The sequence below is a fragment of the Agelaius phoeniceus genome, chromosome 9 (assembly GCF_051311805.1).
Source record: "Agelaius phoeniceus isolate bAgePho1 chromosome 9, bAgePho1.hap1, whole genome shotgun sequence".
Classification (NCBI taxonomy): Eukaryota; Metazoa; Chordata; class Aves; order Passeriformes; family Icteridae; genus Agelaius; species Agelaius phoeniceus.
The window spans coordinates 18443546-18456728 of record NC_135273.1 but is presented as its reverse complement, the minus strand read 5'-3'; the positions used below and the strand labels follow the sequence as shown (position 1 = coordinate 18456728).

Here is a 13183-nt window from a genome sequence, read left to right as displayed (position 1 = left end):
CTTCCCAAGTCACAATCTAAGGGCTTTAGCGTGCACCCTTCTAAAAGAAAATTTCAACATCTGTCTGTGATGGAATGGAAAATCTGAGAAAACTGGTACTGGCCTCCTAAGCTGAGGCAAAATTGCCTTTGGAGCCCTACAGAAATCTTGCCTCAGCAAGGAGAAGAGGATTAGGCTCTATGTCTGTATTTTGTCTCTTTGTTTTCACTTGAGATCACACTTGTGCAGCATGGGGGCATGCTGTGCTTCAGATACTTCACAGCTCTTTTCTGAAGTTGTTATTCCTCCCAAGTATCCCTAGAATTTGTATATTTATACAACAGCAGAGGGAGCCAGAACTTCAAAGTCAGATCATAATCATAGGGCAGAATTCATTGGCTAAGCTGAAGGGAGGGAAGGACAAGAGGGCGGGATAGAGAGGGGGAGAGGGAGAGAGATGCCATCCTAATCACCTACAGAATCAACCAGCAGAGCTTCTCTCCTGGATTGCAAGGGCACAAAAGGTCTTACTTCACTCCTACAACATTTCTGCTTGCTTCCAGATCAGAAATGTGCACCAACAGCAGAGATTCTCTCCATCAGTAACTGGTAAGAATTTTCTAAATTATCTATTTCAGATTGTCAAGAGCTCACATCTCTTTATTAAAGTTATCACCTGTTATTGTTAAAAAAAGTTGATGACTATGTTTGATTCATGAAGACTGTTTGACTTGTCACAAAAGGCCCAACTCTTGTATCTACTGAGCAAAGCTTTGCAACCTTTTGGGGTGCAAGAGGGAGATGGCAGCTTCTTGGGAGCCTTTTTGGTTCAGTGTGCTCCCTGCCACCCTGTGGTGTGACAGAAAGAACCTTCCTGGTGCCTCTGGTCGCTGGAAAACACTTCTTATCTCTTAATCCCTGAGATTTCTTGGTCCTCACACAACCAGTGCAGCTTCAGCCAGGACACAACACATCACTCTCCAGATATCCTGACTGACTGACTGCTAAGGTGCCCATTGCAATGTTTTATAGATCCACCACTTCCTTTGGTAAAGATCATCTTTGTAAAATGTATTTTTTTTCTCTTGGGTAGTAAACATGTCACAAAGGCCATTACTCTTAAGAGATCAAGGACTAACTACCATTCTCCAGTCCGCAGATTTGCTATTCACATTTTGCCTTTGTGAGCTGGCTCCATATCTTTGGTAAGGTTGTTATGAATTTAACCAGAAAATAAAAAGTTGGAGTAAATGCTTTTGTAAAACTTCCTTGCTTTCTACAGGATCAGAGAAGATTAACTCATAACAGAATTTCATGAGCTCAAAAGGTTTCCCTCAGAAAACATGCAGATGTGAGAGGGGGGAAAAGAATTCACTTTCCTTGGTATTTATGCCACCCTTTATGTTCTAGACTTGTGATATGTTAATATACACAGGTTTTTATACACCCTAATTATGCAGGTTCTAGAAATTTTTATCCTATATAGCTTTTTCAATGACCTAAGACAGTTTGTCCCAATATTTTTGCAATACAAAGCTAAAAAGAGGTGAAGAGTCCATCATTAACTTTCACTGTACAGGATCCCTTATGGATTTTACACTGTTCTGGGATGTCTGTGCAAACCCAGTGACATTTCCTCTTCTAGTTAAGTGTTGCTTTCCTGGGAAGCTGTAATAATAGTGATTTTTAACTTTTCTTTAGTATGTAAGGCTACACAGGCCAATTGTGCTTTACTGAGATAATGTCATTGGCAGACAAAAGGGGATACCACTGTCAGTCAGTCCCCTCTACCTCAATTAATATCTGTAATATAAATTCTGGCATTGTGTTGAACCTTTCCATTGGTCCTTTTTTATTTTTTTCCTAGCAGACAACAGGCAGCTTTACTCCCAGTAATTGCTGTAACTCTTTAAATAAGTGATAAAATCACTGCATGTCTTCAGGAATTGCTTCTCTCAGAATGTCTTATGGACTGAAAGCCAGTTGTCTTAGCAACTAGTTAGAAGCACTTGCTTATCTATTCCAGAGCCTAAGTGTCAGATAATGAAGCCAGACACTGCAAATATGTTTTTTTCTTTGACTAATGTCCGATGTGGAAATTGGCTTCCACTGTCCATCCCAGCTACGGAGATGTTATTTGATTGCAGGCAGTGGATGATCATGATCAGCTTTGCAAAAATGACCCACCCTTTCCCAGTGGGTACATAGAGCCCAGCATCTGCAGCAGCCCCCTGCTTTATCCTGTCTCCAGGAAAAAAGTTTTTATAGGGGTTTTCAAAGGATGTCTTTGAGTCCAGAGGTCTCTCAAAGGAGCAGTTATGTATTAACTACTTGAAGCCATAATGGGCTAGCAGTCTCCTTGAAACCCACTGAGGGTTTTATTTTCTTCCCTGACTAATTTCTGCAGTATTCCATTTCCTTTGAGGAATTTTTCAGGGAAATACAGGATAATGCCCTGAGGCAAGACTTTTGAGCTGACAAGTGATAATTTGGTTTCTTTTTTTTTGGGACAAGCTGAGTGACATTTGTTACTTTACAAGGCTGTGCTGTTCACCAAGACAAACCCCTCAAACTTTGCCTGCTCTTCTTCCTTGCTTCCAGCACAAACAGAAGAGTGATAAATGCCTACAAAAGATGTATGTGGGGAACTGAACTTACACTAAGATTAATTCTGAAAGCTCATTGTCTTCTTCCTTCTGTATCCTATTAATTTGCTGCAGACTTTTGTGACACTTGCTTTTTAGAGAAGCTGTCTCATACTGCATTAACTAGAGAAGAAACTCCCATGAACATCTTCGTTTTTGTTACTGAACTCTTTCCCAATATTCATTAAGAGTCTGAACAGGATTCCTCTTTCTTCTTTAAAGACAAATGAGCAAAAAACAAGCAAAAATCTCTCTCCCTCAACAAACAGATTTAGGAGATATACTTCTTACTCCTACAAGCCAAGTAAATATTGCTTCATTTTCTGAGGAAAAAAGCTGTTTTTTCTTAGACAATAATCTCATGGTTTCTGTGACCTTCAATACAATGGGGGGACTAACTAACACCCCTGTTCCCACTGCACTGGTGATTCACTGTATTAGCTCACCTTTGATTCAAATGTCTAAACAGAATATGCACACATTGCTTTTTACTGGCTCTTGGTTTAGAATAAATTGAAAGGCAACCAAACACCTGGAAAGCCAAACATGTAATTGGGGAGTGACTACCCTTGAGGATCTTGCCACCCAAGGATACCATACCAGGATGCATAAGTGTAAGGCTACTGCAATAGTTATTTTTCTGTTTTTCTGGGACTGCTTTTTGTATTATGGTTGCTGGAACAAGAGCTAAAGAGCACTACAGACATAGGTGATCTGTGCATTGAATTTTCCCAAGACATCAGGTTAGCAGGTGGTTTAAAGCACCTCATGGTGCATCACAGGTTCCCTAGAGACACTGGACAACTCATGTCCCATCTCCTTTTCACAGTCCCCTTATCTGTGAAAAGAGGGTGATAACTCCTTATTTACTTCTGGGCAGTACCATGAGACTGAATGCCCAGCAGGTGCCTGTCATTCATCTGGTGTGGGATAGCACAGAATGCAAGGTGACAAAAGAGAGGGAGCTCCTAACCCAACAACACACCTTACAGAGATGCTCTTCATCCCAACCACACTTACCATCAGTGACCAACACACAGCCACACTCAGTCTTTGCTATTTCTCTTGGAAATGTGTTCCCTAAACCTATGGGATCTGACTTGTGCTTTTCAGGTGGCTCCGCCACTTTCTCTTTTTTTCTTCAGCATTATTAGTTCTCATGTTGCTTCAGCATGTCCAAAAGTGTCTGGGACCCTTGAGAGGGCTTACTCTGTGGACACAGATGTTTGTAATAACTGCACATATTTTCATATTTTTCAAGCAACAAAAGAGAACCATGTGTTTGTTGTTGAGGATACTGTAGCTAGGGACATGAGGCTGGGACCGTAGTAAAAAACTCACGTGTTTTGTTTACAGCAAAATCTGTTTGTCCTGTCCAAATGCCAGGACTTGTCTCTTCTGACTGGTACAAAATAATATTGCAGGCTGCCCATCCCTCAGCTCTGTTTTGCTTGCAGCATCTCCACTGGCCAGCAATCATTAAAAACGATGGGGCTGGTTGAAGGTTTTTAATTCCATATCCATTTTCTCACTGAAAATGACCACCATACACTCCCCATATGTGAACATGGAATCTATACATCACCATTGCTGCTTCTTTTTCTTCCAGAAAGTGTATCAATCTGTTCACATGGATTGGGCAACAACACAAAAATGGGAGGACAGAAGGAGTTATGCCTATATCCTTAATTTGGAAAATTTTCTTTGCCACGCTTTAATTAAGATTTAAACAACTGAGGAAATGAAAGACTATGAGAAAGAAAGGGCTGCTATATTTTGCTTGTGTGACTGTCTTGACTGCCTCAGTGGATACGGATAGATGACAGAAAGATAAAGAGAGGTAGAGTTAGAGAAATCAACAGGTCCAGCAAAGTAGCAAAAGAATTTACTGTACTTGTTCATTTTTGCTGATCAAACAGAACAATGATCCCAAAGCATCCTTTTATTTACTGCACCCTATTGCTTTCTTTAGTTCCTGAGAGGCAACATCTCTAGAAAACTATAAAATTCATAATGGGAAAGACAAGGCAAAGAAAAACATATAGGATAGTGGGGGCTTTTTGTACAGTACTGGTTATCTTTAGGCATGCAATTGTTCAGCAATAAATGCTACTCCATTGAAGTGATAAGCTCACCATACCATGTTACTTATGTATTCATACCATAATCAGTTGGTTTTTCTTGAATCTCAGACATTTTCCACCGCCCCACAAACTTGTTTGAGCGATATTTAATCATTGAGGAAAGTGTCATGCAGTGGTTAAATACTGTCATTCCCAGAGTATTTATTTACTTTTCATACTACAAGCCCTTGAACAGCATGGAACTGCCTCTGGCCTGATGAGAACTCCCAGCAGAGTCAGATTTTTTTTTTTCTTTGATTTCTGGACACAGAGGATTTGGACATGAGGGTCAAGATTATAAAGTAGACTTTCCTATGGCTTACAGGAGTCATCTGGGAGAGTTGAGGCAGTCCTGTGACTGAGATTTCCAGAAGTATGCAGTACCAATTAACTCCATGGGTTCGGCTCCCTGAATCCCACTGAAAGTCCCAGCTCATGGCTTGCAGCAGTGAGTTTGAAGCAGACCTATCTGTGCAGGAGCACTCTCTAGCAGATAGAACATGCTTTTACAACAAATTTGTAAAAAAAAAAAAAAAAGCAAACTTATGCTGAGGGAGAATCAATAAAAATCTTCCCAGAAGGAATTAAAAGCCACCATCAAAATCACTCACTCTTAAAGCCAAAATCAGAGAGCTGGACTGTATTTCTGATAAACCCTGTCATGGTCACATTAGGGGAGATATCAATGCTTCATGGGCACTGGAGTTCATTCGGAATGAGGAAGCAAGAAATTTGGACTGCAGTTCCCATGACCTGTCACAGCTGTGTAGAAGCTGGAAAACGTTGAAATTATTTCGATTTATTAGACTTTTAAAAAATTTTCCCATGCTATCCCTCCAGAGAATGAGCCTGAGTTTTTGCATGGTGATTGTCTTGCACAAATGTGAGTTCTGGCTGCAATTACAAATGCATTTCACAGAAGATATTTTAATGTTGGCTTTGTGCACCTAATATGCCTAGCTTTGCACGTTGATATTTAGCACAGCTGAAGGTAAATGCAGCCTCACAATGTCCTCTGCCCAGTTTTGGCTCAGAACCTTGCAAAACCAGAATTGCACACAATTTTACCCTGGGTGGGTTTTGATCCGGTTTTGATCTACTGCATTAGTGATGTTCAAGATACTGCACTGAGTGAAATAATGAAGTTAAGTTCTTAAATCCATGGGACAACCTCACAATGAATAAACATGGTCATAATTCAATAGAGTTGTACAGACTTTCATACCACAGCGTAGCAAAGGGCTCCATTTTATGATCTAATAAACTGTGTAAGAGGGAGCTGCAGAATATACACAAAATCCCTGGCATTTGCTTCCCTGTCTCCCTCCTTACCCTTTTGACTAATTTCTTGCAGCATAACTAAACATATTTTTTCTTTTCCTTTCCTTTGCAGATATATCCAGACCTTCCACAGCCAGACAGAACAGATAACGCTTTTAGACTGGCTCCAGAAGACTCAGACTGTGTTTGACTACCACCCTTTTGCATAAATATTTTGGGATTCAAGATGAATAAGACAAGGGCTGTTAATGATGTTTTTCATTTCCTGATCAGCAAGAACTGGAGCTCAAGCCGAAGCTTTCCTATGAACATTTCTAATCAGTGCATGAACATCACTGACCTTACTGTCTTTCTGGCCACCTCCTACAGCTTGGAGACTGTTCTGGGCATTGTGGGAAACATCTGTCTGATTGCTGTCATTGCCAGGCAGAAGGAAAAGGCAAATGTCACCAATATCCTAATTTCCAACTTAATAATTTCAGACTTGTTTATGTGTCTCGTCTGCCTGCCTTTCACCGTTGTTTACACTATGATGGACTACTGGATATTTGGAGAAGTCATGTGCAAAATGACCTCTTTCACTCAGTGCACAACTGTGACAGTGTCAATCCTTTCCCTTGTCCTTATTGCTCTGGAAAGACACCAGCTCATCATAAACCCAACTGGCTGGAGGCCAAATACCTCCCAAGCCTACCTAGGAATTGGAGTGATTTGGACTTTAGCATGTCTCATGTCCCTACCCTTTCTGACCACATCCATCTTGTCTAACGAGTTGTATGAGCAGCTCTCACACTTCATGAATTTTTCCACTGATAAGGCAATATGTATCAACTCGTGGCCTTCTGAGCAACACAAACTTATCTACACTACCACTTTACTGCTCTTGCAATATTGCATCCCTCTGTTCTTCATCATCCTTTGCTACCTGCGAATCTACTTACGCCTGCAGAAGAGGAAGGACATGTTTGAGAAGAGCGAGTACAGCAACCGAGCGGTCCAGCTGAGAAGGATAAACATCTTGCTAGCATCCATGGTTGCTGCTTTTGCTGTTTGCTGGCTACCACTGCATGTTTTCAACACCATCGTGGACTGGAATTACAAAATCATTTCGCCTTGCCACCACAACCTGATCTTCTCATTGTGCCACCTGGTAGCTATGGCTTCTACCTGTGTCAACCCTGTTATCTATGGTTTCCTAAACAGCAACTTCAAAAAAGAAGTGAAGTCACTGATTCTAAGCTGCCAGCATAATTCAGTAACTGCCTCAATGGAAGAATATGATCATTTGCCTTTATCCACCATGCAGACTGAAATTTCCAAGGGGTCACTGATGTTGAACTGTAGGCACAATTCTATCTAAGGAGCAGAAAACATTTCAGAAGGGTGCACTGACACCACACACCAACTATTACCTGTGGGTATATAAAGCAACTGGTGATGCCACAGCTGGGATGTGAACAGGAAGCCATCACCACCTGATTTTTGGAAGAACAAGCAAAGTTATGTTGTAAATGTTCACAGTTGCTGCTGTGGTGCACAAGCTTTTTGTGTCACTGAGGTGGTAAGGACACTGAGGAGACTGGGCTGCTGTAAAGCAGCTGCTCTAAGATCAGTGACTAAGCTGTGACTGCACGGAGGCTGACATGGGTTCATCAGCAAAACTCATATCTCTACCATGGCTGCAGTAGAAAACCAGATTTCCAGTTTCATCACTGCAGGCTGCCAAAAGTTGTGTTGGAAGACTCTCTCAGTTTTCCAGTATTAGTAAGATTTTTATGCACAGGCGACACACTAGTGGAACAGAGATATGTAAATATCAATTTTTTTTTGCCACCTCTCACAGCCCATTAAGTAACAGTAATCTTTCACATCTTCACATAAAACACTGCCTGTTTCTATAAAACTTCACTCTCTGCCATAGGCTTGAGAACAGTCGTTGCCTCTGCAAGCAGGGACAAGGAACAATGACCCTGGTATGTAAAGAAGACAGTCACTTACAAAGGATGGCAGCAAATGAAAATGCTATTTGATGGATTAAACTCAAAATGCATTGAGATGATACTGAGAACTGTTTTTAAGCACATGATAAACAGTTGTAGATCTACATGGAAATGAGTCAGTTCCTGCTGCTGTCAGTCACCAAGCTCTGCAATGCTACAGCTTCATGCCATGATGGCACAAGATGGCCAGATCACAGGAGTTGTTCTAGGACTTGGTAGCAACATGACAATCTGCTTCAGCATCTTCTTGGTACTGTAATTGCAAAGTATCTAATTCAGAAGATCAGAATGAGCATGAAAACCTGTTTGTGGAAACCATGTGTTTCCAGAGTGGCTACACTTCTAAAGAAATAAACATGTGCATGGAGAATTTGAGTTTTCTTAAAAAATAAAACCTGATGTCAGATATCAGTCTCACTCACTGGCATCAGCAGCACAGGTGAAGCTGAAATTCCAAAAAATCAAGAGAAGGTCAATGAAAATACACAGGCAGAACCCAGGTCAGGCTAAAGCCAAGCCACATAGGTAGTACTGTCAATTGCTCTAGTAAAATGATGGTCATATTATTTTCACAACTGTGTTATTTGTAGCCTTTGTTCATGAAACCTACAAACTATAAACTCTTTTTCACCTCTGGAGCCAGAGAAATCGCTCAGTGACTACTGAGAAACCAAGGCATGCCCAAGAAGGCCATACTGAGGTACAGATTTAAAAAAAAAAAACAAAACAGGTAGCAAGTGCAAAAAGGAGACCAACCAGTTCAATGCTAATGAAATATTGAAGCATATTCTATCCTGATTTGCTAAACTAACCTTAGCAGAAGACCAGACTGGGTGGTCAGCTGAGGTAATTTCCAACACAAAATGTGCTTTGATAAGCAATGATTACTTGTTGCAGTCAATAGGTTTGCATGGAGCTGAAGATATCCAGTGTATAGTTATGCAAGCAACTAGAAATTCCTGAGCTGGCAGATCTCTGATCAGACCAATTGGTATAAAGACAGGTGAGGTAAAGTCTTGTTCCAATGCTGTGAACTGACAGGAATATGGATGCTGAGCAGAGTATCTGAGGACAAGAGCTAACCCCTGTGTTATAAGGCAGCAAGAGCTATCTATCCCCAGCTGGCAGAAATAAAAGTTAACCCTTGCCATGAGCTGGGTGCACAGATTTCAGTTGTAAAACTTGAAATTTGGCCTTGAATTCTCGTGTGCAGAATCTTACGGCAGAACCTTTTTTGATGCAGCCACCCCTGTAATTCTGGCCAAACCTGTATATCTTAGTAAGAGACTTGGTGTGTGATTACCTTTTGTATCTTCCTCAACTATGTGGCAAGATATTTTTGCTTTTTTCAAATGGATTCCGGCTTTCTTTTATTTTCTTTATTACTTGCTATGCTATGCTGAGAAGTTGTTTCTCTTGATTAGTTTGCATGCAATGTGATTTCTAGAGTGGGCGTTGAGTCTACTAAAAACACAGAACAAGAGGACTCATATCAGCTGCATCTTGAAATTTGCTGCTGTAGCCAAAACCACCATGGGATGCTGAGTAGCGCAAAACACAGCAGCTCCTCCTAATCAGTGTGAGTTATATCAAAACTGTGCTGTATTACTTCAGGGCTTAAATACTGTTTCAACTTTGCCATGGTTTTGCATTTAGAATCAATTTAAGTAATTGAGTAATTCTGCCTGTTTTTCGCACTTGTTAGAATTCCAGCATTTAATCAGCTAAAGTGTCCGTAAAGCTATTGTAAGAATCCTCTGCCAAACACAAACACAGAAAATTACCTGATATGTGGTCTTAAGTATACAACTTTTCAAGCAGCCAGTGTCTTAAATGGAAACACAATTACCTTTAGCATTTGCACTTCCACGAGCCTGTCTTTGTCACTAGCTCTAAGTGAAAACTTTTGGTAAAGTGCTCATAGTACAGCAGAGACCTGCCACTAGAGCTGTGCACTGGCATTGTGCATCAGATCCGAGTTCTCCCTGCAAAGGGCAGAAATATGAGCGAGATCTGACACTGTTTAACTGTAATTCACGTGGCCCTTTGTTTCCATGAACACAAGTAGATACATAAAGCAGGCAGATCCAACTTTACAATAACACAGACAAACACAAACGGATGTTATCTTCCGCTTGTGATTAAGCAAAGTGTCAAGTTTTGAGTCAACTACTGTTTATTGCTAACTGACTTTGGACTGGATAAACTACAGGATTTAAACACTAAAAGGCACCAAACTGCACCCATACATCTAACTGCAAAAATGCAGACCCTCAGAACTCCCAACCAGCTGCAGTCTATCCATCTACTTACTATCCTGAGATACATGTTTTTCAACCTCTAAAATTTCCTAAGTAACTAAATAAACTTTAAAGAAAACACAGAAAAATAAGTAGATCTAGGTACCAAAGGACTGAATATGTGACAGGAAAGGTGCCTGTACCAATTCTTCATTCTATGCATACACCAAGGCTTATGCTGCTGTGCACAAATGCAGTAGAGATAATACCCTGTTAGTTTTTTAAGTACTTTTGTAGCAACTGTTCCCTGTTCCCTCTGAAGGCAAAGTCACAAGGCTAGGTGAAATTATGCCTGCATAATTGAAAGAGCCATTTTATTTGTCACTTTGGGGCTTTATGCATCCAAGGGAGGCTAGGTTTCTTTGGTCCCAGCAGAAGGCAACAGAACAGAAGTAGCTTACATACCTCTTATCCATCTGTAAATAACAGATACGGTTAATATGTAAGAAGCACTGAGCATTTTTGTGTTCATTGTATGCAGTGATGGTTTTGGGTATACTCTCTAAAGTTCTGCTACTGAGTCACAAAAGCAACGATGGAGAAATAGGCAGGAGTTGTGCAAATCATGAGTTCCTACAATTTTAAGACCTTACACTGCCTTTTTTAAAAAAAAAAGTTTTTCATAATCTTGCCTCTTGTGACCCATTATAAGAAGACAGTAAGGTTTTCAGAGCAAGAGAACAACTTATTCTGTGATATAAATAGCACACTACAGGAATCTTATAATAACAAATAAAGTAATATTGTCTGTGTCACTTCTCTGTGCCTGCTTCTGTAAAATGATGTAATACTCTTCATTGTATAAAATACTTAAGGTTTAGTCCTCAGCTAGTGTTTATCAAGAGAAAACAAATGTATGGTGCAATAAGACCCACTGATGTATGAAGGATTTGACACATTATTCCAATGGACAATGGTGCAGTGCAGCCAACAAGGGAGGACAGGCAAGTACCAAAAATTCAGCATGGAACATTGGAACACTCTGATGCCAGAACTCAAATCATCTTCACAGACTTTTCAGATTGCACAAGAAGCTGAGTCCTCTATGGCACAGTGTCCTGAACCCCAACCAGAACCACAGCCAGAAAGTAACTGACACTGCTGGGATGAAAATCAGTGTGGGATATTCAACAAAATTTTACTGAACTTCATAAAATGCTTTGACTGGGTTAAAAGTATTGGTAAATTTCTCTGACTGGGTTACCTGGCTTGACAGAAAGTAAACCAAGGTATCAGAAATGACTGCAGTTTGTGCTATAACCATGTGTGGTTTATTACACTTGCACACACAAGGGAAGAGTGCAATAGCAGGGTTTGCCTGCCTGGACTGGTGGTGTGTGGCATGAGCTGCCACAGGGGTTGGCAGCAATGCTGTGGCAGCCATCAGTCACATCTGCAGCACGGGTTTGCTGTGTGCAAACACACTGCACACACACCTGAGGACTGGCACTGGGTGAGAGGTTATTGTGAAATAAGATGTCATACCCTGAGGACCACTTCAGAGATCCTTTTGCTTTGACCCAAGGGTCTTCTCACAGGATCACTTGGCATTTCATTTTATAGGCCATTCTTTTTGAGTTTCTTATCAATCAAACACTGGCCTGATTTTCATACCTGTGTTGACTCCAATGTAAATTGCTGATGCTTAGTATGATGTGTCATCTGGGTTTATATTGTATGAGTATCAAAATCCACAGAGCTTTTATGCTCTTTCCTCCCTTTCTCAGTTTGCTCTATAAAGTCACTTATTTGAACTCAGGAAGTCGTAAGTAGAATAAGCCTGAGATTTATACTTCTATACTATGCCTTTCCTGCCAGATCATGCTCATTAGGCCTTAGTGAGAATTGTTTTGTTCTCCTTCCAATAAGTGCTTATATAAAGCCCAGCAGCAGCACAGATTTTAGTATGGAAACCTGTGTTGAAATTTAATTCCAGAGATGTCTACCTTTTGTTTTTTCTTTATAGAACTTTAGTTGATGGCACCCACCATCCCTTTGTAAAACAATACTCAGTTAAATAGTGATATAGTATTCATCACATATAATAGGAAGTATTTTGTTGAATAGAAATTGCAACACAGATTACCAGATATAATACTAAAAAAAATAGCCATGATACACATAAATTGATGGCATAATAGTAGCATGAATAAGTACTTCTAGAGGAATATCACAAGATGCAAACTGACAGTAGAAAGATGGAGTTTCAGTCTAAAGGTGTGCTAACAGAGAACATGGAACTTGCACTGTAACTCTTTAAAACAGGACTAGGTTTTATTCTGTCTTTTGAGTACAGTAACTTCAGTTCATGATTTACTGTGTCCCTTATGCAGTCCATGGGAACATGAATCCTCCCTGTAGGGGCTAGTGGGCAAATACTACTTCATCATCCATAAGTACTTGTCTTGATTCCATTTCTACAAGGTGATTGCATGGAAAATGCACTTGTCCAATGCCATGCCTTTTATAAGATAATGAGCATTGATTCATGTGGTTGATAGGCTGACTTAATGACTAAGATTAATTACATGCACTATATATTTTTTAATATTAAAGATAGATTGTAGAAAAGTTCCTGATGTCCTAAAGACCAATATAAACACTTTCTGAAAGACCTGCACTCACAGCAGAGAGCTGGAAACCACAGGAAAGTTATGGCCTTCTCAACGAGTATGGTAAACTCAAAGGAATTTACACAGTCAAGTAAAGGCTTTTGTTTAAACTCACAAACACAGAGACTGCTCCAGGAGCATAATGCACATGTACCCCCAGGGCTATGTTTTGGGAAGGCTCCCAGGCTATAAAAATAGCAGAAGCTGGCTAGCACTGTGGTAAAGGTTTTTAAAGCTGGTGAA

General features: G+C 40.4%; 1 protein-coding gene across 1 annotated transcript; it reads left to right on the top strand.

Moving 5' to 3' along the window:
• The first annotated feature begins 431 nt into the window (after positions 1–431).
• LOC129123359 (neuropeptide Y receptor type 4-2) lies at positions 432–12152 on the top strand. Its single transcript, XM_077183118.1, has 2 exons — positions 432–588; positions 6141–12152. Exon 2 carries the CDS (start codon positions 6255–6257, stop codon positions 7386–7388), a length of 1134 nt encoding a protein of 377 aa, XP_077039233.1. The 5' UTR covers positions 432–588; positions 6141–6254; the 3' UTR covers positions 7389–12152.
• The last annotated feature ends 1031 nt before the right edge of the window (positions 12153–13183 follow it).